Source organism: Natrix helvetica (assembly GCF_964273705.1).
Source record: "Natrix helvetica genome assembly, chromosome: 2".
NCBI classification, from domain to species: domain Eukaryota; kingdom Metazoa; phylum Chordata; class Lepidosauria; order Squamata; family Natricidae; genus Natrix; species Natrix helvetica.
Window position 1 is genome coordinate 157,967,209 of NC_138552.1, and position 27,783 is coordinate 157,994,991.

Below are 27,783 nucleotides of genomic sequence, written 5' to 3' on the forward strand. Positions count from 1 at the left end.
AAGCCCGCGGGTTTCTCCGGGAGATCCGGGTGAGGCAGTGACGGCGCGGCCGGCAACGCTCCCCTCCCCGAAGCGTGGCCGGGAGAACTCGGAGCGGCCTGCTGAACGTGAAACCCGGGAGGTTTCCCCCTCAGCGGCGACGCTGCGTCGTCATGGGCGGTCAGGCGCATCTCTCCCCGCGCTGCCTTGAAGGCGGGAACGGCGCGGTTTTGCGCTCAGGCGGAGGGGGCGGCGGCGCCTCCTCCTGCCGTTGACTGCGAGGGTTGCAGCCGGACGGGAGAGCCGCCTTCGCGAGGGGACGACGGGGCGCCCGCCTGACAGGCCGGACCAAGGTGAGGAGGAGGCGCCCCCCGCAACTTATCCCGCGGGCAAAGAGAGAGAGAGAGAGACCGAGGGACCCAGCCATACGCTGCAGGGTTCCGTCACCTGGCGCGCCGGGGTTTGGGAACAGGCTGCGCCTTTACTCAGCTTCCCCGCAGGGCCCCGCGGCGATCCCCAAGCAAAGCAGAGAGGGAAGGCTCTGCAGTTTTGCCGGCTTGCTCTTCCCCGGCTCCCATTTAATTCGGATTGATTCTGGGTTTCAGCTGGAAGGGTCTTGCTTACTCCTGGGGCTGCGAAGCGGGGAGGCGAGAGGTTGGCGCTTTGCTCTCGAATTGGATCCTCTCGGAGAAAGAACCCTAACCCTTGCCTCGTCCCTGATCAAACGCGCCGTTTGGAATTGCAGCCTAGAAGGTGGGGAGGTGAGAGAGAGCTAGCCAGCCAGGGACGACCGGAGGAAAATCTCTTCTTTAATCGAGATTGTGGAGCCAGATTTCCCCCACACCTCCCCTTGATTCTGGCTTCCCCACCCCCTTCCACTAATCCATTTCACCGCCTGTACAGTAGGACCGCAGCTGCACTGAGCATGCTCTCACACCCCGCACTGGGCATTCATCCTCCTCTCCTCTCTCGCTCTCTCACTCTCCAAACCCTTCAAAATAGGCAGAGAACTTTCCTGTCATTTTCCTTGGGTTGCTTGCATTTTGATTTTCTTTTGGATTTTGCTTTGTGCTCTGGCTTAGACTGATGCGTGGTCGGTCGTCCTTATTCCAACTTGCCTCTTCCCTTATGGAAAAAAGCACATACCGTCATAGATTTTGCCTTAAGGTTTTTAATAACAATTGTTTTTGACCCTTCACTCCCCCCACACCCCAAACCACGAAGCCTTAGACAACCACCACTGCTTGAATAGAAAGCAAGAATGTCACTGGATGAAAACAGCTGTTTTACAATCTCCATCTCTCCTTTCCAATTTGAATTCTGTTACTTTGGCAGATCAAAATAAAGGGTACAATTGAATTTAGGGGAACTGAAGATAGGCTTTGGGAGGCAGGTTGGTTTGGTAGAACCTCGCTAGTCGAAATGTAGATGCCCTCCAAATTAAGACCTATTCCTGCTTCTCACAATTCTTATACTCAGATTAAATCCTAACGTTCATTAACAAACAACAGCAAACATGCCTAATTTCTAAATTTTAGAATTTAGACAGTCTGTCAGTCGCAGCATCTCAGTCTCCTAAAAAAAAAGAATAGATGAATTGGTGTTTGACAAAAATAGGCTACCATCTGGCCAAGCTGAAGAATTTATAATTATATAATCATCCTGATATCTACTCAGAAGTAACGCTAATTATATTTAGGAGATTTTTGCCTCCCAAGAACAAGATTCTAAGGGTCCAATGAGTATCTGTATATAAATTTCTGCAAATGGCTGGCTGAAGACAATCAATTTAGTCTTTACCAACAGCTGGTTAAATCTTTGAGGATTACGTCTCCTAGAATTTTAAAGCTTCATCTGGGATTCATCATTGCAGCACATCTGGATCGAAGACACCAGACTCAAAAAGGCTGGTAAAACTGATGTTCACTAGTATACCGCTGCTGCAATGTAATGGCATTAGGTTATCTCTGAACCAATAGACAGTTCTAAACCATGCTTATTTTAGGGAACTGCTGTTCCCATCTCTAACTGATCCCTGCAGAATTTTCCTTTAGGATTTCACTTTGGGATTATTTTTCTTGAGAAAGCCTGTCCACAGTACTGAGTTAATTGCTGTTTCACATAGCAGAATATAGATATTTTCTCCTTAAAGAACTGAAGGAGAAATCCAGAAAGTTCTCTAGCATAGAAAGATTCCCTTTCAACATTACTTTGCTTCCTTTTTCCACCAAGAGCAGGAATAACTCTAATCTTTCTGATAGCAAACATACTTGTTTGACTTTTTCCCTCCAATCGTCTCTGGCTTCACATTAACCTTTCATTTGAACTAGCTGTGTGCTGTCTCCCAGGGCAAGCTGAACTGTCAGGAGATATATTAATTTACCGTAGGAAATGTTGCCTAGATCCAACCTAGCATAAGTACAACATGACCCTAATCAAAATGGCCAGAGAATTTCATTTAGCAATCCTCTGCTTCCTTCTACCTTACAGCTTGGGACAAGAAACTTGCAAGATGGAAATAGGCCGTAATCACATGCAGGAGATCATTTTCCATTTTCAAGATGGCTAAATAGACTGAAGGAACTCAGAATCTCATGTATTTTGGGATTGGGTGCAGTGATGGGTTCCTACCGGTTCAGACGGGTCCGCTGTAAGGAGAGTGGCACCTGCCATCTAGCAAATATTTTTATTACTCCTTGAGCCCCCACAGGTAGCATCTTCAAAAAATTAGTTTTTGTGCTTTTTTTGCTTTTTAAATATGCAAAATAAGAAGCAAAATAAGTAATTTAGGCTTCCCGTGCTGGTTTTATATATGAAAAAAAGCAAGTTTCAAAATTAGAAGAGGCCATTTGACCCAACCTCTTGGTGATGTTATTGTCGTAGCTCCTCTGAGAGGCTGATTTGAGCACACAACACTTTCAGGATCCTTAAAATGTTTCATTTCACACTCTGCACGAAACGTTGTGCCTTTTGAAGTGTTTTGAAGCAAAATGCTGCAGTTTGCACATATCGAAATACAATATTTTATGATGGTTTTTTCAATCTGTAGCTCAAGGATCTAATGAGGATTAATATATCAGTACAGTACAGTATAGGAGGTACCTTGCTCAATAGTAGTAACTGTGAGAGGGATCTTGGAATCCTAGTGGACAACCATTTAAATAGGAGCCAGCAGTGTGCAGCAGCAGCCAAAAAAGCCAACACAGTTCTAGGCTGCATAAACAGAGGGATAGAATCAAGATCACGTGAAGTGTTAATGCCACTTTATAATGCCTTGGTAAGGCCACACTTGGAATACTGCATTCAATTTTGGTCACCACGGTGTAAAAAAATATGTGGAGACTCTAGAAAGAGTGCAGAGAAGAGCAACAAAGATGATTAGGGGAGTGGAGGCTAAAACATATTAAGAACCGTTGCAGGAACTGGGTATGTCTAATTTAATGAAAAGAAGGACTAGGGGAGACATGATAGCAGTGTTCCAATATCTCAGGGATTGGCAGAAATAAGAGGGAGTCAAGCTATTTTCCAAAGGACCTGAGAGCAGGACAAGAAGCAATGGGTGGAAATTAATCAAGGAGAGAAGCAACTTAGAACTGAGGAGAAATTCCCTGACAGTTAGAACAATTAATCAGTGGAACAGCTTGCCTCTAGAGGTTGTGAAAGCCCCAACACTGGAAGTCTTTAAGAAGATGTTGGATAGTCTGAAACAGTACAGGGTTTCTGAAACGGTACAGGGTTTCCTGCCTAGGCAGGGGGTTGAACTAGAAGACCTTCCAACTCTGCTATTGTATTGTATTGTATTGTATATCCATTGTGGGCTGTTAAATTTAACAAAGAGTAAAGGTACCGGTCTTTGACTTATAACCGTTCATTTAATGACTGAAGTTACAGTGGCACTGAAAAAAGTGACTTATGACTGTTTTTCACATGACAATTGCTGCATCTCCTTGGTCAGGTGATCAAAATTCAGATGCTTGGCATTCGACTCATATTTATCATGGTTGCAGAGTCCCAGAGGTCATGTGATCACCTTTTGCCACCTTATGTCAAAGTCAATGGGGAAGCCAGGTTCATTTAACAACCATGTTACTAACTTAACAACTTTAAGTTAGAGATTCACTTAACAACTATTGCAAAAAAGGTCATAAAATGAGACAAAACTGAATTAATAGCTTGCTTAGCAATAGAAATTTTGGGCTTAATTATGGTCATAGGTTGAGGACTACCTGTATCGTACTAAAGTGTGCTAAAGAGCAGGCCTGTGTCAGATTACAGATAACAGTGCTAACATGAGCTGGTATTACTAAAGCCAAATTCAGGCTCCCATTGTTCTATTCACATTTTTTTTCACTCTGAACAAAAGAATAAATGGGTTATTGTGTTAAATGCTTAGGCTGCAGTTCTTGCCCTGTTTAATCAGGGGAAGACTCCTTAAAGTCAACAGCTTAGAACAGGCATGGAATTACTTTGGATGCAAAACTATTGGGATGGACTGGGGGTGAAGATTTGGGGTGCATCAGTCCAGCATCTTGGAAAGAGTCAAAGATCCATCCAGCTGTCCTCACATGCCATGAGGAGATTTTGATTATGTTGGCCATGGGATGCCTCCAGATGGAGCAATCCTAGCAGCACGAAATGAAAATACATTGTGTAGCTATTCCAGTTTTTTTTAAATGGAATAGAAAAAGATAAGCACTGGGAAAACATGGAAAAATGAACTCATGGTCTCCTGTAAAAGGCCAAGTGACTGCATAGCATAAGCATAGCAACCTCATCCTGAACCACCCAAGGCAGGGAACAGATGGCTCCCTGCCCAGTCCCATAATCTCCTGTGCTCTCTTCTGGTCCTGCAGTTACAATGGAAAGCTAAACACAATTCTTTGTAGACAGGACTTCTACAGCATTGATTGTATCATGCAAATTAGCGGCAAATTAGAAACACAAGTCTATCCCCCCCTAAAAAAAAGACTCATTCTAACCAGGAACTCCATTACCAAAGTAATAATCCAATCTCCCACAAGAGGAGCTAGGTAAGAACATTATTTAGAAGAGCATAAATGTACTGTAGCAACCCAGAACACCAGAAAAAAATAAACAGATCACCTTATACAATATCTGCCAATAAAATAAATACCTATGCAAGTTTATCAGAAAGTGCCTGACAACTCAACCCACTGCAGCACAACCAATACAAACTATGAAAAGGATAACACTGCCATACATCAGAAACATCTCAGAAAAACAACAATGGACTATTACCGTGATGGCGAACCTTTGGCACGCGTGTTACAGGTGGCACACACAGCCTTCTCTGTGGGCACACGAGCCATCGCCCCAGTTCAGCTCCACTGCGCATGCGTGTGCGCCTCCCGCCAGCCAGCTGATTTTCAGGTCTCGGCTGCACATGCGCAGGGTGCGGGGCACATGTGGAAGATGCGTGTACATGCACAGAGCAGGTGTGCGTGTGTGTGTGTGACGCACGCATGCGGGAGGAGCACGTGGGGATGCAGCACCCTCCCCAGCCCATTTTTGCTCCCAGGAGGCTGCAGGGAGGCCTACTACAAGGGGGATAGGCACCCATTGCATTATGGGTGCGGGTGCACACGCTTTTGGCGCATGACAACAAAAAGGTTAGCTATCACTGGACTATTACAATCTCATGGCATCACCTGGAGATGGATAAACTCATGAGATAGCTTCTTTATTATTCACATCTCTGCATCTGTTACAGGTAGTCTTCGAGCTACAATAATTCATTTAGTGACTTTTATAAGTCCTTGACTTATAAAAGTTGATTTAGTGACCATTCAAAGTTACAATGGCACTGAAAAAAGTGACTTATGACCATTTTTCACACTTAGGACCACTGCAAAATCCTCACGGTCACTTAGTCAAAATTGAGATGCTTGGCAATAGATTCATATTTACAGTGCTCTGGAGTCAAGTGATCCCCCTATTGTGATCTTCTGACAAGAAAAGTTAATGGGGAGCCAGAATCACTTAACAACCGTGTGACTAACATAACAACTGCACTGACTCACTGTACAACTGTGGCAAAATTCACTTAATAACTATCTCACTTAGCAACAAAAATGTTGGGCTCAGTTGTGAATTAATACAAAGAAAAACCAACCAGAACCCTCAAAAAAACATCATAAGTACACCACATGTTCCAGTAGCCTAAAAAGAAAAAAAATCAGGACGCATCTATAATATGTAGTGTGAGAACTCTTAACAGTCTGTAGACAGGCAGGCAGAAGAGCTCATCCATGAACACCAACTAACAGTCAGAGGATTTAGTATAAACTCATTAATCTTGCAACACATGGACATTTAGTTTCAACTGGGAAACTTTGAGCAGTTCAGACCAAGGTAATTCCACAAAAAGCTAGGGAAATCCTGGAAGTTTGGCATTCAGACAAATCAGCCATCAACAGGCACCCAGAGATAAACACGTTATTCCAAAGAGACCATAAAAAAGCTAGAAAGGAAACAAAAATGCCAAAACACCTCCTTACCAGAATCAGATAAGCATGGATTAACACCAGACAAACCATCAAGCAGTAAACAACAGCTTAATCAAGGAGAAAACACCACCCCCATTAATTCTGATTGGCAAGCTAGTGTACATCAACAGAGAGGAAGAGGTTGTTATCCAACTAACCCTAATTGATGACATATTAATAAATTTATGCGATCTCATTTAAGCCTTTCTTTCTATTGTTTCATCAGTAACTTTCCTTTGAATTCATCCCAATAAATTACAAAATTCTTTGCTCCTACCTGGAATTGAACTGGTGGTTTTTTTTTTTCCTTGCCGTGTTATTTTGCAGTTGGACTATTCTTCGGTATAGATCATAAGGGGGAAGGCTGCTACTGCTTACTTCTTTCTGATAAGTTTCTGCCCAAAGGTCAAGAGTTCTTTTTCTTACGGTTTTGTGTATGCTTTTTTTGTAATCAGTCCTTATCCAAGATCTTGCTTATTAAGAAGCATGCTCCTATGCATATCTATAATTAGAAGCAATTCTAAGGAGTAGGCATAGGCATTTAACTTGAATTACTGAGGCTAAATCGACAATATTTTAATGTTCTTTAATGTTGAACAACTAAAAAAAAATGCCAGGTAGAAAGAGAATTAGAAAGAATCCTCATTCAATCCTGATTCTTTCCCCACTTCTCATTTTATAGTGGAGGATGCCTGATAAAAATCTCCTTATGTGCATTCCGGATGGTATAACTCAGTAAGAAATTTGTCTCCTCACATTGGTTTAATTTAATAATATTGCAAAAAACAAACAAACAAACCACCAGGAGACTAGTACTGCATTCACAAAAGTTTTACCAATTGGCTAGTCAGTAAGAGGTTATCACCTGAGTGGTGGTGAGTTGGGTGTAAAGAGACCTGTATTTTAGCATCATGTTTGCTAGGAAGAAGAAAGGCACACTTGGTAAAGCTTTGTATTTGCTGTTCCCCATAGTGATGGGCCCAAACTATATGTTGGAGCAAGGCAGCTTGACTCAACAGTTTTAACTCTGGTCAGTATGGCTGAATGATTGGATCTAAAACAGAAGTGGGGAACGATGGCCCCTTTATGACTTGCAGACTTGTGGCTGGCTCAGGAATTCTGGGAGCCGAAGTCCACAAGTCATAAAAAAGCCATTGTTCCCTACCCATGATCTAAAACAATCACTAACTGGTTGTTCCGATCCCCATGTTGTGGCCCGCCACCAACCAGCGGAGCTGGTGGCAGACTCAGAGAGTGAGGAGGTGGGGGAGGAACATGGGCCAGTTCTGGAGTCTGGGGAAGGCTCTGATGAGTTCTCTGCATCAGAGGCAGAGATAGGATCAGGGCCATCCGACAGTTATCAGCTGCCTTCGGAGTCAGAGATCAGTGGGGCAGAAGAACAGCTGGAACCTGTTCCTGATGGGCACTTGCACAGAGCTGCCAGGAGAAGGGAACAGTTAAGGAACAAGAGTTGACTAGGGAGTAAAGGCATAGGTGGGTGGTGAATGGCCCCTCCAATAGGGAATAAAGAGGAGCAAAAGAGGAGTGGAGTTTGCAGAAGACAATTAGTTCACTTAATTAGTGTGAAGATTTGTTTGTGACTCTCAGAGACTCCTTCCCAAGTATTTTCTTGTACAACATTGTGTTTGGAAGATATTGGCCTGGCAGCTCTCAAAGCCTGATAAAGTTTGTGGTTGTAAATTCACCCTTGAAAGACTGCTTGCTGGGACTTTGCTGGATGGGAATGAGATCAATTCACATTAGCTTAATAAAAAGCTCAGCAAAAAAAAAATTATAATCTTTTATTCCTCTACTTCTCATTAGCAGGTGTAGTCATTTTTTTTGCCTCGGGCAGAATTGTAGAGTTAGAAGGGACACATTTTCCACCAGTCCTATTTTGGCAACTGATAGACTTCAAGTAATGAAGAGTTTTATTCTGCTTTATTTCACCCTTTGTAATGTGGGAGGAAATATGTTCAGCTTTAGCCTAGTGCTAGTTATCTATTGTTAGCAAACCAGATTGCATATTGGTACTTACCTGTGACAAATGACCCAGCCATCTGGGTTTGGGACACAGCTTGGAACGGGAGAATAATGTAGCTGATTGTAGATATAGCAAAAGTTGTATTACATTCCAACCTCACAAAAAGCTGATATATTGACATTATCGTCATGTATAAAATGTCATGCTTTTAGCCAGACATTGGCTTTGTATTATATATCATAATTACATTGTACTTTCTTTTTTCTAAACTAGCAATCATTAATCTTAACTAAAAAAGAAACTGAACACAATTAAAATACAAACTAAAGATACAAATTAAGAAGGAAAATGTATCTTATATTTTATACTTAGCGATACTCACTAGTTTATCAATGAATTTGCTACTATGCTAAATAAGTAATACAAGACACAGTAAAATATCACAATATCTCTGATGTAATAACATATATTTTATTGATAGAAAATATTACCTTTTTTATAACAGATCACACATTTCTAATAACCTTTCCTTGGTATCTGGAATAATATCATGTTTCCAATTTGTTAATGTAATTCTTTTTGCCGTACTTATCAGTGGTGGGTTTCAAAAAATTTTTTGGAACCTACTCCGTGGGTGTGGCCTGCTTTGTGGGAGTGGCTTCGCAGTCATGTGACCGGGTGGGAATGGCTTGGCAGTCATGTGACTGGATGGGAGTGGCCAAGACTATGAATTCTTTGCCCCAATGGATGAACTGCAATAAGATTAAAATAAATACAAAAATAAAGAATACTAACTGCAAAAGAAATAAAACAATATTGGACTCAATTGTGGTTGTACGCTGAGGACTACAGGTAACAGAAGGGACCTCTACTTTCAACCAACAATGTACAGTCTTTTCAGGAAGGATGAGAAACAGGAAAGATATAAACAAACAGGAAAGATATAGTTTTTCATCCAAGAAGTTAGTTCAAGAATGAATGTTATAGGTAGATTCCCAGAGCAATACAGATTTCCTTTTTCTGAAATTTAGTTCTCAGTTCCAAAAACAGGAATATATGAATTAGGTTCAGTACTTAGGTTGGTCCAAGTAGCTATTCAGAAGTTAGTGGTTAGAAGCAATGATAAAGCAAGATATGGAATTAAAACCAGAAATATTTTGTTGGCTATTTGAAAAGGAGTACAATATATATTTAATTTTACACATGTTAGCAGCTGCTGGAATTGTGTTTGCACAACAGTGGAAAAACAGATATGAAAATGAACAAATATTATGATGTGCAGGAATAAATTGACAATTAAAATCAAGAAGGCTTTGAATACTTTTTCACATGGGATTTGTTTTAGCAATTGCTAACTAACAGAAACAGAAATTAGAAATCCAAAAGTATGAAAGAAAACACCAATTATGTAAGGAAAGGTCATTAAAATGTATAAGGAAATATTATTAGTTCTTGATCATTATTAATGTGTAGATAACTGTGGGACATTACACACCCACACCCACACAAACTATGACAGTGCCAGGAAAACACCAAAAAATAAGAATCCCCCCCCCCCAAAAGACTGCAAATGAACCCAGTTTTTTTCCCTAACCCTAAGGACAAGGAAGACAAAGCCACTGGAATAAAAACCATCAAGGCATTGTGGGAAATTATAAAGGACAGTGCCAGGAAGCTCACAGAACCAGCAACCATCTCAGAATTACCTAAACAACCAGGGTGAAACACACTAAATCTGGCAAAGCTGCCTTGCACCAACCTGGCCTGCCCATAGAAAAGCAGCCACTTTGAGACACATAAACCTGGTCTGAACACTTAAAAGCAACATATTGCATCACAAAGAAAACATTTCCAAAAACGAATAATATTTTTTGTAGCAAATATATTTTATAAACAATTAAAAAATAAAAATTCCCTAAAAATAATTTAAAAAAAAGATATTCTATAAATAAATAAAAATCCTTAAAAACCAAAGTTAAGTATTCCGCACACAATAATTTATACTGTAACCATTTCAAGGTATTCTACCAGCAATAATTTATACTGTAACCATTTCAAGGTATTCTACCAGCAATAATTTATACTGTAACCATTTCAAGGTATTCTACACACAATAAATTCAAGTAAACCATTTTAAAATATTCTATACTCAATACTTTTAAGTAAAACGATTTTAAAAAAATTCTATATACAATACATTTTAAAGTATTGAGTATAGAATTTTTAAAAATTGTGTATTTTAATTTATTTTGGGTAGAATCTTATTTTAAATAGTCTAAGACAATTTAAAAATAAGAATCCACACACAATAAATTGAAGTAAACCATTTTAAAATTTTCTATACTCAATACTTTTAAGTAAAATTATTTTTAAAAATTCTATGCACAATAAATAAAATATTCTTTTTTAAAAAATTAAGAGAATAAAAGAAAAAAACCTAGGTCACTTACCAGCAGGCAGAATCAACAGCTCTCCGATGCAATGGATGCAGCAGGGTGCAGGCAGGCAACGAGGCAGCAGGACAGGTGAACTTACCAGCTCGGACAAGGGTTGTCGGTTAGCTAGGCACACCGCCTGGCAGGCTTAGCCAGCCAGGCGAGGCTAGAGAAAGGGGGCGGGGGGCTTTCGGCTGCGTGGCATAAGCTAGCCTCCCGCTGCCCCCCTCACGCTTAGTTGCTTACCTGAGGGAAGCAGCAAGCTGCTGGAAGGCGAATCAAAGTGATGGAAGAACCGATCAGCAAGCACAATACAACAGCTGCTTGGGAACGAGAAAGACTCTAGCACCACGCTTTTAAACGGGTCGCCTCCAGCCCGCTCACTGATTGGCTGGTCTCCAGCCAATCAGTGAGCAGCGGGATGGGCTAGTTTAGTGCGGACGGGTGGGGGAGCGAACGAGTTGTGACGGGACGTCCAAGGTGAGCGAGCGACAGGGCAGGGGCAGACATTCTGGAAGTTACTTCTGGGTCCACCAGTCGAACCTCCTCTCACCGGATCGGAAATTTCACCAACCGGTTCTCCTGAGCTGGTGCGAACTGGCAGAAACCCACCACTGATACTTCTGCTCAATACAACCAAAATTCCTGATAAACAAAAAAATTCCAAAGATTTGGTATTTAATTAAACATTAGATTAACATCTTTAATATTTAAAGATTTTTCCATAATATATAATGCCAAAAGATTTTAAATGAATATGTGACCATATTGTGTGGGTCAGTAAGCATCAACTTTCTTATGTCTTCAGCAGAAATAAAACTTGTTTCCATCCTTAAAAATGCATTGTTTGGGGAGGCCAATTCATCCGAAATAGAGTTTTTGATAAATCAACCTTAACCCCAAATCTGTAGGTTCCATTATAACATTTTTAAGGTCCTGAAGCCATTGCTAACATTACAGTTACAATGTAAACTCATTCTTGATATATTTTAAAAGAAATTATTGTACTTATGCATGTGTGGTCCTAATCAGTGAAATGTGTGGTTGGAAGTTTTTATTGTTGTTGCTGTGGTTGTAGAGATTGTCAGAGAAAATATATCCTTACTGGCTAAAGTAATTATACTTATTTTATGCACTCTGGGAGTATGCTATGACTAGTGATGGAACATGAGAAAGATGTAATAGGCACTTTGAGAATAGTTATAATGATATAATCTGGGATGATTCTGTTGTTGAGGCAAAATTGTTCTAAAGTTGACTTTTTGACAGAAATTAAACTAACCACCCTTTCCATATTCCATATTCCATTTCACAGAGAAGAAAATCCTTGCTTTGATAGAGGATTTCATTTTGCTTTAAAAGAAAGCTATTTTTCATTTTATGACGATTTGGTGAAAATATTTTAGGGCTAATGTAGTCAAATGATAGTACTTTAAAGTACCTTCATTTTAGGTAGATACTTAAGCATTTATTTTTGGGTTGGTATCAGAACTGTAACATACTTAATTCTGGATTGCGCTCCTAATTTTGTAGAGAACCTTTAACATAATGGCTTGTTTGCATCATTTAACTGGGCCATGGGGTATCTGAATTGTGTAAACTCCAAAATTGAATTAACTGACCAAGGGAATTAACCCAGAGATTAGATTTAGCACCACACAGATCCAGTTTAACTACCCTCTTGAGTCAATCAAGACATGCCTGGTGTCTTGTAAACTATTTTATGGAATGATAACTGTTCCCTTTGATATCCCAGACAGGATCTACAAAATGAGGGCTTTTCCAGGCACTCTATTTCTGTAGTCATTTAGGTTTCCCCGCCCCCCTCCCCTCTCTCACACACACAGCAAGAGTGTCATTATATGAGACAATGAATAACATTCATAAATGGGTAAGGAGCATGACTTCTCTGAAGTCTGTAGAGATTCTCAGTCATCCAGGTCATGGTTGTCCCAAAGGTACTTTTTCAAGAGGCAACTGGACTTTCTTGTTTTTTGTTTTGAAGACATTTTGCTTCTTGGATGAGAAGCGAAACGTCTTCAAAACAAAAAACAAGAAAGTCCAGTTGCCTCTTGAAAAAGCATCTTTGGGGCTTTTCTGAAGTGACAGTCATCCCAGTCAAAAATTAAAATGGAAATGGAGAGGAACTTGACAATTTTCTAACCTACTTTCTACTGGCTGGAAGAACCAAAATAGATAGATGGATGGATGGATGGATGGATGGATGGATGGATAGATAGATAGATAGATAGATAGATAGATGATAGATAGATAGATAGATATAAAAAGTTATTCAGATAAACTGAAGCCCAATTACAACTAATTAAGATGAAATATATCGGATGAAGTGGTGATTATGTTGTAATCTTTTATCTCTTCCACTTCCCTTTGGTAATCCCCCAAGCAGCTGGGTGTTAAAAGAGTTTTATTTCTTTTGGACTTGTGTGATAATCAAAAGCATGTTGTCAATAAAAATAATGTATGAGGCTAACACTTTATTTTGCAGTATGTTAGGGGTATGTATGTATGTATTTATGCATGCATGCATACATTTGAGAAATCTAATAAAGTCACTTGTGAAGGTTGCCAAGAGAAATTTCATTTCGTATATGGGTACTATCAGGGACACATTGAGAATATAGGAACAAGTTTAGTCTTTAGTAATTTTAGTTGTTTTTTTGTATCCCACCTTTATTATTTTTTACAAATAATTCAAGACAGCTAACATATCCACTGCACCTTCCTCCTCCTATTCACAACATTTTCCGTTAATGTGCAATCTATATTCAAATCTATTTTCAAGGTTTTAAAAGTTAAAAAGAAACTTTCACAATAATGTGAAATATTGTGATGCTGAAGAAAAACTGACCTGCATATTTTGCACCATTTCTAAGAAACTTTTGTGAGGAAATTTAAATCATAAATGAAATTGGTGATTGTAACTATAGTTATTGGGTTATCCTAGTAAAATGGGTTCATGATTGGAAGACTTACAATACAATACAATACAATACAATACAATACAATAGTAGAGTTGGAAGGGACCTTGGAGGTCTTCTAGTCCAACCCCCTGCCTAGGCAGGAAACCCTATACCGTTTCAGACAAATAGCTATCCATCATCTTCTTAAAGACTTCCAGTGTTGGGGCATTCACAACTTCTGGAGGCAAGCTGTTCCACTGATTAATTGTTCTCACTGTCAGGAAATTTCTCCTCAGTTCTAAGTTGCTTCTCTCCTTGATTAGTTTCCACCCATTGCTTCTTGTTCTACCCTCAGGTGCTTTGGAGAATAGTTTGACTCCCTCTTCTTTGTGGCAACCTCTGAGATATTGGAATAATGCTATCATGTCTCCCCTAGTCCTTCTTTCTCTTAAGCTAAACATACCCAGTTCCTGCAACCGTTCTTCATATGTTTTAGTCTCCAGTCCCCTAATCATCTTTGTTGCTCTTCTCTGCACTCTTTCTAGAGTCTCCACATCTTTTTTACATCGTGGCGACCAGAACTGAATGCAGTATTCCAAGTGTGGCCTTACCGAGGCATTATAAAGTGGTATTAACACTTCACGTGATCTTGATTCTATCCCTCTGTTGATGCAGCCTAGAACTGTGTTGGCTTTTTTAGCAGCTGCTGCACACTGCTGGCTCATATTTAAATGGTTGTCCACTAGGACTCCAAGATCCCTTTCACAGTTACTACTACTGAGTAAGGTATCACCTATACTGTACCTGTGCATTCCGTTTTTGTTGCCTAAATGTAGAACCTTACTCTTTTCACCATTGAATTTCATTTTATTAGATAGTGCCCAATGTTCAAGTTTGTCAAGATCCTTCTGTATCTTAAGCCTATCTTCTGGAGTGTTGGCTATTCCTGCCAGCTTGGTATCATCTGCAAATTTGATGAGTTCCCCATTTATTCCCTCATCCAAATCATTGATGAAGATGTTGAAGAGTACTGGGCCTAAAACAGAGCCTTGGGGTACTCCACTGCATACTTCCCTCCATGTAGATGCAGTTCCATTGAGAACTACACGTTGAGTGCGGTTGGTCAGCCAGTTACCAATCCATCTGGTGGTGAGGCTGTCTAACCCACATTCTTCTACTTTATCTAGTAGTAGGTTATGGTCTACCTTATCAAAAGCCTTACTGAAGTCCAAGTAAACTATATCAACGGCATTCCTCTGGTCCACTAATTTTGTCACATTATCAAAGAATGCAATAAGATTAGTCTGGCATGATCTGTTTTTGACAAATCCATGTTGGCTTTTGGCTATTACTTTGTTTGCTTCTAGGTGTTCGCAAATTCGTTGCTTGATTATTTTTTCCAGAATCTTTCCTGGTATTGAGGTTAGGCTGATAGGTCTGTAGTTTCCTGGATCTAATTTTTTCCCTTTTTTGAAGATGGGAACCACATCAGCTCTTTTCCAGTCCTCTGGTAGTTCCCCGGTGTTCCAGGATCTCTGAAAGATATAATTCAGTGGTTCTGAGATCTCGTCTGCTAGTTCCTTCAGAACTCTGGGGTGTAATCCATCCGGTCCTGGTGATTTGAACTCATCTAGGGTAGACAGGTGCTCACTTACCATTTTCTTCCCTATTTCAATTTGTGTTCCTAATTTTGTGGTGCTGCTTTTGATAGGTTGGACTGTTTTATCCCTTTGTGTAAAGACAGATGCAAAACATGAGTTAAATAGTTCTGCTTTCTCCCTGTTGCTTGTCACCTTCTTGCCACTTTCTCCTAGCAATGGACCAATTGTTTCCTTAACTTTTTTCTTGTTTTTAACATGTTGGAAGAAGCTTTTTTTGTTAATTTTTACTTTTGTGGCAAGCCTTTCTTCATTGTGAGCCTTAGCTTTCCTCACTTCATCTTTACAGGCTCGGGCTATTTGCTGATATTCTGCCTTAGTTATGTCCCCCTCCTTCCACTTTTTATACTTACTTTTTTTGTCTTTCAGTTTGTCAGATAGTTGTTTATGCAGCCATGCTGGTTTCTTTTGGGAGCTGTTGTTTTTCTTCTTCATTGGTATTGTGTTAGACTGGGCTTTTCTAATCTCATTTTTCAAAATTTCCCAAGCTTCTTGAGTTGTTTTCCCCTCGAGGATTCTCATCCATGGAATTTTTCCCAAGCTCTCTCTAAGTTTATTGAAATTAGCTTTCTTAAAGTCCAAGACTCTAGTTTGACTTTGTTCTACTACTTGTGTTTGGATAATGTTGAATTCCAATATTGCATGGTCACTTGCCCCCAGGGTTCCTATGACTTCAACACCTTCTATCATTTCCTCTCTGTTAGTGAGAATTAAGTCCAGTATGGCTGATCCCCTTGTTTCCTTCTCTACTTTTTGGAAAACAAAGTTGTCTGCTAGGTTTGTTAGGAACCTGTTGGATCTTCCACTTGGTGCAGAGTTTGTTTCCCAGTTGATGTCAGGGTAGTTAAAATCTCCCATTACTATTGTGGTGTGCTTCCTACATACCTTAGTTAGCTGACTAGCAAAAAGTTCATCTTCTTCCTCTGCTTGGTTGGGTGGCCTGTAGTATAGACCTATGGCAATGTCATTTCCCCCACAACCTTTAATATTGACCCAAATGCATTCAAGATAGTTCTCATTATTGTTGTGCTCTATTTCTGTAGAGACATAGTTATTTCTTATATATAGTGCAACTCCACCTCCTCTTTTATTTGGTCTATTTCTTTTAAATAATTTAAATCCTTCTAGCTGTATGTTCCATTTGTCAGTTTCATCCCACCAAGTTTCTGTAATGGCAATAATATCATATCTGCCCTCTTTTACTTGAATTTCTAATTCTCCCTGTTTATTCCTCATGCTCTGTGCATTGGTATATAGACATTTGAGTCCATTTTGATTGACCTTGTGTTTACTGTCTACATAACCTGTATTATGCCTGACTGCCCCTATTTTCTTGCCACTTGTGTGATTCATGCACATGGTATGACAATCACTATTACATGCTTGGTTTTGCTTGACAGCAGGAGTGATAATCTTACCCACACACACATCTATGTTACATGCATTTATAACCCTATGAATTTTAGTTTGCTGGGGACAGAGATGTTCTGTATCTATTAATTCTCTGTCCCCGCTCTTCAGTTTAAATGTTTATCAAGAAAATCTGTGAATTTAATGCCAAGTAACTCAGTTCCTTTCTTGGATGGGTGCAACCCATCTCTTTTGTACAGTTTTTCATTGGACCAGCTACAGGCTTCATGACTAATAAAACCAAAGTCTTCCCTTTTACACCACTCCTTTAGCCAAACATTAAACTCTGCTACACGCTGGCCCTTCCCTTTTTGTTCCTTATGTACAGGTAAAACCTCTGAAAAGATAAGCCTACAACCTATACTATTAAGTTCATACCCCAAGTTCTGGAAATCATTCTGCACAGAAAGTACATCTTTCTGGGATAGATCATTAGTGCCAAGATGTATAATAGCATCAACGTCACAGTCCTTACTTGCATTCTTGACTATCTTAAGAATACGCCTCTTGTCTCTGCTGGCAGTAGCACCTGGCAGACACCTGACCTCTTTTAAAACCTCCGTATCCTCTCCTAAATTAACATCTCTTACGATTGAATCACCAACCAGAAGGTGACTTCTCTTTTTACATACCTTGATCTTCTTCTGCGACTGATGTGTGATACCTGGTTCCCCTTTTCGCCTTTCCGAAGAAAGTTCTTCGTTTTGGACCACGATCCCCTGCTTATTTGAGTCATCATTATCACAACTGCCTTGACCTATCTCTTTAGTGTCCCCATTAAGGTCAGCAAGGGCACTATATCTGTTTTGCTGGGTCACAGCAAAAGCTTTGGGTTTATGGTTCACAGCTCTCAACCTGCCAGATCCCACAGTTGTCCAGACAGCTCTTCTCCTGCAAGATCTTTGTGGTAGAGGGGGCTGATAGTGTGGCTTCACCATAGAGTGGAATGGCTGACGTAGACACCTAGTTTCTGCTTGGAGAGCACAGATTACAGATTCTAGATAGGTAATCTGCCTATGTAGACTCGTAATTTGTTTACAAAGGGGACAGTATCCAAATTTGAAAAGAGTACTGCGAAAGACAGGTGCAAAACAGCTATTACATTGAACTAAGCCAGTCATTTTGAAATAAATAAAATCACAATCTCAAACACACTAATCCAGAATGTATTATTGCTATTTTGGTTTATAGATATATGATTCGCGCGCCTAACGGCGCGCGGGCCCCCACCTCAGTGTCTTTGTCTTGTGACTCACCCCCTCCTTCTCTCCAGCAGCTCCAATCCTAGCTTCAGGAAGATTCAAATGATATGGAGTTTAAGGGCCCCCACCTCAGTGTCTTTGTCTTGTGACTCACCCCCTCCTTCTCTCCAGCAGCTCCAATCCTAGCTTCAGGAAGATTCAAATGATATGGAGTTTAAGGGCCCCCACCTCAGTGTCTTTGTCTTGTGACTCACCCCCTCCTTCTCTCCAGCAGCTCCAATCCTAGCTTCAGGAAGATTCAAATGATATGGAGTTTAAGGGCCCCCACCTCAGTGTCTTTGTCTTGTGACTCACCCCCTCCTTCTCTCCAGCAGCTCCAATCCTAGCTTCAGGAAGATTCAAATGATATGGAGTTTAAGGGCCCCCACCTCAGTGTCTTTGTCTTGTGACTCACCCCCTCCTTCTCTCCAGCAGCTCCAATCCTAGCTTCAGGAAGATTCAAATGATAGGATAAAGGACTTGAAGGATAAAGCTGAAGTAGAGCATCTTGGAGAAATCTGTGTGGTTAATAAGCATCAGCACTAAGTTGATGTACAAGTACAAATACTCAAGGAAGTGATTAGAACTAAGTGTTAACTATCACACTTCAAAATATTCAGAACTGTAAACCATCTAAAGAGCTTTTGATCCTTACGGTAAAAATGCCAAGATATGCTGTGTGCTTGGAATACCATTGATAGTTTAGAATCAGCTTTTAAAATTTAATTTTACATAATATCTTAATATCAACATCATTGCTGTTTTGGAGACAAGATATCTAAATGATTAGGTCATGGAAATTATAAGGTCTGTACTGCAATATGGAGGAGGAGAGTGTTGATGTGGTCACTGATTAATACTGAACCTGATTTAGGGCAAGCTTCTTAACTATTACTTTTTCTCAATGTTCTTTAGAAGGACAGAGACTGACGCTGAAGCTCAAATACTTTGGCCACCTAATGAAGTGAGAAGACTCCTTGGGAAAGACCCCGATGTTGGGAAAGATTTAAGGCAAAAGGAGAAGGGGACTGCAGAGGAGGATGAAGGATGTGGGGAGGGGGCTGGTGTGGACGGGGTTGCAAAGAATCAGACTTGACTTAATGATTGATCAACAGCAATATATGTTGGGATGAACCCTTTCTCAAACTACTTTTGTCAGATTAGTTTTAGCAAGTCAGGTAATTTGACAGTTACTGTATGTGTTTTTGAGTCTTGTACTTTTATGCTGAGATCCAAGAACTGATTTTCATTTCGAATACTTTCCTAGTGAACATGTTTTTCATCTTCATTACATTAAGTGGGCTGGATAAATCTTTTGATGTGGGTAAAAACTTAAATTCCATCCTGGATCATTATTTCCTGCACTAAATTAATTGTATGGTGTTATACCTAGATGGGTTTTCCTAATTAGTGGACAGAAATGTTATAATCTCTCATTCCGGTAAAAAACAGGATAATGAACTGCCATTTGGGGACTTACATGAGGTCAAAGGGACTTGCCCATGAGAAAAAAAAATGTGTTTAGTTTATGGTATTCAAACCCCACTATTAAATGGAATACAACTATAATAAAAACTTCCTCTGTGGGAATTACTCCAGACAAAACATGTACTGCAGTATTTGTTTCATTCTGAAAGTAATGATCATTAAAACTTTCTTTTTTAATTATATAGGTGGCGAAGATAGCCAATGGCCTCCTAATAAACAGAAGACCTCTTTGAAGCTGAAGTCTTGCAGTCACAACAAAAAAGTTTTGAAAAAAATATACAGTATTGCAGCTAATTTATTCCACTGAAACAATTTTGGAATGCCTATATCTGACACCACTGACAGTCAAATATAATCATCATCATAAAAAAGATCAGATTCTCAAATCCTTTGAAGAAGGAATACAAAGAATGCCATCTATCACAAGAAATTCAGGTAATATAAGCAAAAATACTATTAAAAAGCCCTTATCACTTGAACTGCCATTGATTGACAAGTTTAAGTGACTGAAGACAGCAACCTATGCATGTTAGTGAGCAAGCTGTGTTAAAAGCAGTGGGGTTTAAGTGTGAATAGGCTTTTGTAGGATTAACCTCCAAGTAAATTCTTTTAAGTAAATATGCTATTGCTAAGTCTCACTAAAATATTTTTCTATTACATTTGCAATTCCTATCATTACATTGGTGAAACACAGCTCTTGTATCTTTAGAAGTCTTCCCTGAGGAGGAATATTTAATCAGGGTCTTAAAATCATAGAGTTTGTAAGGGATATTTAATGTTTAATCGGGGTCTTAAAATCATAGAGTTTGTAAGGGACCTTGGGTATCTTTCTTGCTCACTCCTTTGCCCAGTATACCATCTTGAACAAATCATGGTTTAATCTTCTTTTGAAAACTTCCAGCGATGGTGTATCCATAACTTCAGGAGGTAGGCTGTTTCACAAGTTAATTGTTCTCACATTCAGGAAATTTCTCCTCAGGTTTGGATCTTTCACTATAAAGAACTCATTGGATCATTGGATTTTTGCAGTTGAGATCTTTTACTTTAAAGAACCCATTGGTTCTTGTCCTACCTTCATGTTCTCTGAAGAATAAATCCACAACCTCTTTCCATATATAGAAAAACAGCTATTGTATCCCCCTTTAGCTTTCTCCTCTTTAGGCTAAAGGTACAAAGTTCCTTTAACCATTCTTCACAAGATGTAGCCTCAAAACACCTTGCCATCTTTGTTGCTCTTTTCTGTACTCTATCCAGTTCCTCAGTGTCTTTTCTGTATTGTAGAGACAGGAACTGGATACAGTATTCTAGATGTGGTGTGACCAAGGCAACACAGAATAATACTATCATTTCCTATTATCTTGACATTATAGATGCAGTCAAAAACTGCACTGGCTTTTCTGGCCCCTGTGGTACTTTGCTAACTGATGCTTAATCTGTTGTCTACCATGATAACCAGATCTTTGTCTCAAGTACTAATGTTAAGGCAGGTGGCATCTATCCTTTACACGTCCAATGGTTTTCCTGCCTAAATGCAGATCCCTCACATTTCTCATCAGCATTTTGCTGGATAGGACCCAAAATTGAAGTCTATTCAAGATCCTTTTGAATCTTGACTTGTCTTCTGGAGTATTAGCATCCTTCTCCACAGCTCTGTGGCATCAGCAGATTTTATCAATATCCCTTCTAGTCTATCATCTAAATCAGTGGTAGTCAACCTGGTCCCTACCGCCCACTAGTGGGCATTCCAGCTTTCATGGTGGGCGGTAGGGGTTTGCTGTATAAAGTAACTTTACTTTATAAATTTTATAAAGTAAAGTTACTTCCCTACTTTATAAATCACCACTACTGTGGAACCGGTGGGCGGTTAGAAAATTTTACTACTAACAGAGGTACAAAAGTGGGCGGTAGGTATAAAAAGGTTGACTACCCCTGATCTAAATCATTTGTGAAGATGTTGAAAATTATTGGGTCCAGGACTGAAGCTGAGGTACTCCACTGCATACCTTCCCCCATGTTACATAGATCGTGTCCCCCCAAGTTGCAATTATACGTACAATATCACATGTGCCATCCTATACTAGGATTAACTTCTTCCTGTTTTTTGCCCATACTCTGCATTGTTTAAGCAGCTGAGCTTTTTAATGTTGTCCTCCTTAAATTCCTCTGCAGCATCTCCTAGCGTATTCTTAAGTACCCCTTTCTTATCTTTTCCTTGTTGTTGTAAAATTAATTTTCCCAAGAGGCCACATGAGAAACTGGGACTGTTGTGGAGGATCACTGCCATCCCTCACCACCCCCTGCCCCACCTCTGCTGCCCTGCCCTGCCCTGATGTTACCAACATTGCAGACCCAACAGGGACAGTTGAAGGGTCAGATGTGGCCCATAGGTCATAAAATATTCAGGTCTGGTTTTGGATGTGGTTCTAAGTAATGGCCATCCTCTCCCTTTGTATTTAATTAAAGACCTGCAGATGACTTTATCAAGATGTCTTGCAAAGCCATTCTTCCCAGATTTTTATGAGATGAAGCCCATCTGTTGCCAGAAGCCCTTTATGTCCACAAATCCAATTTTCATTAATAATAGAAACAATCTGAATTGCAAGCAAATAAATTGCAAAATTAATTACAGTGACAAATCATTTGGTACTGTAACAGGTTATTTATATGTATGGGCTAGACTTCTTTAATAGGACTGTTGCAAACTATAAAAATTTTAAAACACATCTAAGTTAGTCTCACTTAATGGGTACTTCAATTATACATCAGCTTTGGAAAGCGTTTGGAGCAGTTGGACACCATAAATCCACTTTTCTTTCCATTCATATTTGAATAGAGAGGTATTGGTGAGAGGATGATAACAGGTTGACAGGTCTTCAGTATTAGAATATTGCATAGCAAGTTAACATACATTTGAAAATCTGTATATGATTTGATGCCAAATTTGATGGTTTAATGATGTTTGGCTTTTTGGAAAACAGTTACATAATTGTTTTTCTGCTTTAATGTTCAAATGTTCTATTTAATGTTCACAAATTACTGTGATTGGTTTTCGGAAATCTTTTATAAGTTGCTGTTAGCTCCCTTTCTCTCCACATTTTTAAAAGGAGTTAGGACCTCCTTTTTCATTTGAACTACACTGATTGTTTTTAGTTTAGTTTAACTTGGATTTAACCATTTTAAATTATTACTCTTGTTACTTAACTTTAAGCAGCTAATGGATGGAATGGTAGGGAATGAATTGAAATAATAAATACAATTACAACACCATGCTAAAAAGGCCATCCACATATTGCTGATTTGGTTTAGCTTTGAAGCACACACTCATAGCACCCTTTCATTCACCAGGCTATCACATAGAATTTGCTTCTGATTTTGTGCAAATACCTCTGGAAAGTAAATAATCAGGATCAATGCCAGTCTGACCAATTTTTTGTGTTACTTGTTTAAATCACATATCTACAAAAGATGCATTTGGCACTTCCTGAAGCAATCCTTCCTTGTTTTTAAAATATAGATTTGCCACCAAAACTTAATAGAGCGTAGCCAAGCCTTTGTTGTCAAAGGGTATTGCCAGGTTTCAAGAGTATAATAGTATTTGCCCTACAACCTAGAACAGTTAAAAGAGGTCTTAATTTTTTTTTTACCAACAGTTGTGCTGTGTTGTTGCCAGTAAGCATGTTCCATTATTGCAGGAGAAATCTTCCTTTTGAGTAAAAATATCGAAGCAAGGCTGTCGTAATAGATTTTGTTTTCAGAAGTATTGTCTTGCAATGATGTTGGCAGGTTTCAGCAGGGCAAATGCAATGCCAAATAACTAAAATTCTCTACTTTTTTTTTGTTACACGATCTTGAGATTTCCAGATGTATTTTTAAACTTTTGTTTTTCAAAACCCAACATTTTATGGTATTTAGATCATTGATATGTTAAGTACTGTGGAATAGAGGCCAAGATTCAACCTTCTCCCACACCCTTATTCGTTTTAATATCTCCTGTAAAAGAGGATTATTATTATTTTTTAAAAAACTTTTTGATGAACAGGTGTGTACCCAAAAGGGCAAGGTGTATTAATTTAGCTGCCTAGGGTCCACGTTTGGCAAACTACTCCTATTTTTTCCTAAACTTCATAAGCATGTAATATTCCGCAAAGCTAATTATATGTCCCTTTGCAGATTGCCTAGATTTGCATTATCTCTAGATATAATTTTTATATCATTTCTGTAGGGCAGGGGTCTCCAACCTTGGCCACTTTAAGTCTTAAGCTGGCTGGCTGGCTGGGAGAATTCTGGAAATTGAAGTCCACAAGTCTTATTTAAAGTTGACAAATTCTGAGACCCTTGCTCTAGGGCCAGAATTAAATTTACCAAGGCATGACATTTCTGGTGCTTACTATGGAGATGTAATCATGGGCAAGGAGTTGGATTAAGGCCAAATGTTTGCTTAGCAAAAACCAATTCCCGCCCCCCTCTTTTTTTCTTCTTCTTCTTTTGGATACCTAAGCAAACATGGATAAAAATGAATAAGCGTAAAGAAAATATCAGAAAATCAGGAGAGGAAAAGGAGGGGGCGGAGAGAGAGAGGCAGTCCCAGCAGCATTCTGGCCCGCCTTTCTTGGTACGGAGAAACTCGCCTGAACTTTAATCTCGACGCTGCCACCCAGGGAAGCCCCGCCTGGTCACACAGCCGCACCGGGCAGCCCGAAGAGTTGGGTGCCCTTGACACTTCCAAAGTTCATCCGGGAGCGACGGGGCTACCTACCCCTCGCCTCCCGATCGGTCCGTCAGGCTGGGAAGTAGAGCGCAAAAGGGCAGGAGCGGAGCTGTCCTGAGCCGCGGGGGCGGCGGCGGGAGGGCCGATGGAGCACTCAGCCTTGTCTTGTGTCCTCTCCCCAGGTGAGAACGGAAGCGTCGGCGAGGTGAAGAAGCGCTGCGGGGAGACGGAGCAGCCGCAGGCGGGAGAGGCTGCGGAGGGCGGCGGCGGCGGCGAGCGGTCCCCGGCGATGGAGCCGAGCGTGGCCCCCGAGGAAGGGCCGGGCGCACAACTTCCCCTGCAGGCGCCCTGCAGCTTCAGTTCAGCGCTCTGCTTCAGCTCGTCCGGCGGCGGCGGCGGCGGCGATGACCAGGCTCCGCATCCGGAGCTCGACGCCGCCTCTCCTTCCTCCTCCTCGTCTGGTAGCTGCAGCAGCAGCAACCGCCGCGTGGTGAAGCACCAGTGGGACATTAACAACGCGGCGCCCGAGTCGGAGGAAGAGGAGGAGGGCGGCAGCCGCGGCAAACCCTCGCCGGTCTCTGCGGACAGTCCCGATCCCGATTCGCTCGCCGAGTCGCCCCTCCAGCCTTTTCCTTCGCAGGCGCCGGCCGAAGAGCCGGACTTGGTGATCGAGGTGTCCGGGCAGCGGATCCGGGCGCACAAAGCGGTGCTGGCGGCCAAGAGCGACTATTTCCGCGCCCGCTCCTCGCGGGACATCCTGCGCCTCAAGGGGGTGAGTTACGGGGCGTTGCGCCTGCTGCTGGAGTACGTCTACACGGCGCGCATGGGCGAGGTGCGGCACGACAACCTGGCCGAGGTGGTGAGCGGGGCCCGCGTGCTCCAGATGCCCTGCGCCCTGCACTGCGCCGCCGAAGCCATGCGGGCCCAGCTCAGCCTCGGCAACTGCTACCAGCTGCTCTGCCTGGCCAAGAAGCAGCGGCTGGCCGAGCTGCGCGAAGCCGCCTTCCGCTTCATGAGCGACCATTACCTGCAGGTGCTGCGCGAACCTGCCGTCTACGGGCGCCTGAGCGGAGCCGAGCGGGACCTTATCCTGCGGCGCCGCCTGGAGGCCGGCAAGGCCTGCCTGCTGGTGGCCGAGGTGAGCGACGCCTTCGAGCGTCTCGGCGCGGGCAGCCGGCCGCAGAGCCGCGAGAGCAGCCGCCCGCAGAGCCCGTCCTCGGTGGTCTCCCTGGAGGACGGCGGCGCCCTGCTCTACAGCTACCAGGAGGCGGCCCAGGATTGGAGCGTCCTCACCCGACTGCCCGAGGAGGCCAACGCCAAGGGATGCGCCATGTGCGTCCTCTACAACTACCTTTTCTTAGCGGGCGGGATCTCCACCGGGCCTGGCGACCAGCGGCCCAAGCTGTCGGACAAGGTCTTTTGTTACAACCCCTTAACTGATACCTGGAGCCAGGTGAAGCCCATGGGGCAGGCACGCTCTCAGCTGAAGCTCCTGGCCCTGGACGGGTATCTCTATGCGGTGGGTGGGGAGTGCCTCTTCACGGTGGAGAAATACGACCCCCGGTCAGACCGGTGGAGCCCTGTGGCCCCTCTGCCCAAGGGGGCTTTTGCCGTGGCTCATGAGGCGACCACTTGCAATGGGGAGATCTATGTGTCTGGAGGCTCCCTCTTCTACCGGCTGCTCAAGTATGACCCCAAGCGGGATGAGTGGCAGGAGTGTCCTTACAACAGCAGCCGGCGTCGCTCGGCTGACATGGTGGCCTACAAGAGCTTCATTTACCGCTTTGACGTGAGCAGCAGTCGTGGGGAGCAAGGGCAGGGTGGCGGAGTGGAAGTCTTCCAGTACAATACGGTGGCCAAGCACTGGCGTCAGTGCACTTCCTTTCGCCCTGCTGGCAGCCCAGTCCAACCTTTTCGCTGTGCAGCGTTGGGCAGCACCATCTATTGTGTCAACCGGACTGGGATGTTGAGCTTCAACTTGGCTCAGAATGGCGAGGTGGAAGCAGACGGGGGACTTAGAGGCACCTTTGACACAGAACTGCTCAAAACTCCCTTCGATGCTAAAGGTCTCCTCCTCCCATTTGTGCTGATCCTCCCAGAGAAGGAAAAAACTGGGGAGCCAGAGAGTCCTCTGTCATTGTGAGAGCTGACCTGGTGTTCGAGTCGCTGCTTAGCATGCAGTCTGTCCCCTTTATCTGTGATGTCAACAACGTAGGGCTTTTACTGAAGCATGGATGAGGGCTGGCACAAGCTCTTCAGTCTTGGGTGGTGATGATGGTTGGGCTCCAAAGGCAATAGAAGTAGCAGAAGCTAATCTGAGGTGGAAAGGCAGCAGTATGTAACAACTCCTTTGAGAGTATAGAAGCAAAGAGGAGACCATTGTCAGAATTGTCTTTAGTGCATGCATGCACACACCAGCGTGGGGAGTTATTGTGTTCCACCTAAAAGTGTTGGCTAGCTGTTCAAAGGCTTCCTTACTGCACTTCATGTAGGAAAGAACTCATCTCTTGGCATTCATGTTAACCAGCCAGTGAAAAGCTGCTAAAACAGGTTTAATTATTGTACTGTATCTGCGTCTCTTTCCAATCTAGAAATATGTTGGATCTGTGTAAAAACCAGAAAAAAACCCATTTTAAAAAGGAATTTCAGCGATGGCAGTGTTCTTCTGTACATCTTTGAAAGGAGATTCTTCTAGGCTCTTTCTGCTTGATCTTCTTGCTCTTGGATGCAAGGAAGGAGCCACAGGAGAACTAGGAGCATGTAATGTGGGAAGGGATCAGTATGCCATTTTGGAAGTTTTAATAGGCAAAAAAAAATATTCTTGTATTAAAAAAACAATAGGCGATCATCCACCTCATCATCTTTTCTTGTTTGCATTTTTAAGTTTAATGAGATTTTTATGGAAGACATGCCGTTGTGCAGCCTCAGGAAGTTAAAACAATTGGGCGTGATTAACAGAAGCAAAACATAAGGTTTGAAACAAGTAACATTTTCTCCCATTTGTATATGTTAGAAAAAGAGGGGAAGGGGAAGGGGAAGCACCAATATATCTATTCAGTTCTGGGTTTGCTTTTTTTTTCCATGTTCAACTTTTTTTAGGCAAGATCATATATATATATATATATATATATATATATATATATATATATATATATATATATATATATATATATATATATATATATATATATATATATATATATATATATATATATATATATATATATATATATATATAAAATCAGTTTTAGTCTAAACATGCATTTGTGTTTTTTAAACAGTTTTGCACTGTAATTTGCATATTTAAATCTTTACAAATTGACAGGAACGAACATATTGACAAAATGTCAATAAGGGAGACTTTTGTTTGCATAAGATTACTATCTTCTGCAGATCAATACCCATCAAGGTAAACCAACTGTGGCTTACTTGAAATGCATTGAAAGACTTCAC

General features: G+C 41.5%; 1 protein-coding gene across 3 annotated transcripts; it reads left to right on the forward strand.

The window, feature by feature from the left end:
- KBTBD11 (kelch repeat and BTB domain containing 11) lies at nucleotides 1-27,431 on the forward strand. Of its 3 annotated transcripts, none has more exons than XM_081943038.1 (4): nucleotides 1-332; nucleotides 19,050-19,098; nucleotides 19,808-20,057; nucleotides 24,513-27,431. In XM_081943038.1, the coding sequence occupies exons 3-4, from the start codon at nucleotides 20,033-20,035 to the stop codon at nucleotides 26,471-26,473; spliced, it is 1,986 nt and encodes a 661-aa protein (XP_081799164.1). In that variant the 5' UTR covers nucleotides 1-332; nucleotides 19,050-19,098; nucleotides 19,808-20,032; the 3' UTR covers nucleotides 26,474-27,431. The 3 variants fall into 3 exon arrangements, with proteins under 3 accessions (XP_081799164.1, XP_081799163.1, XP_081799165.1); XM_081943039.1 differs by lacking the exon at nucleotides 1-332 and adding an exon at nucleotides 667-740; XM_081943037.1 differs by lacking the exon at nucleotides 19,050-19,098.
- The last annotated feature ends 352 nt before the right edge of the window (nucleotides 27,432-27,783 follow it).

Excerpts from the sequence above, each read along its gene's own strand:
- KBTBD11 (XM_081943038.1), top strand. The coding sequence starts at position 20,033 with ATGCCATCTATCACAAGAAATTCAG. Across the intron at positions 20,058-24,512 it reads ATCTATCACAAGAAATTCAG|GTGAGAACGGAAGCGTCGGC; the intron begins GTAATATAAGCA and ends TCCTCTCCCCAG.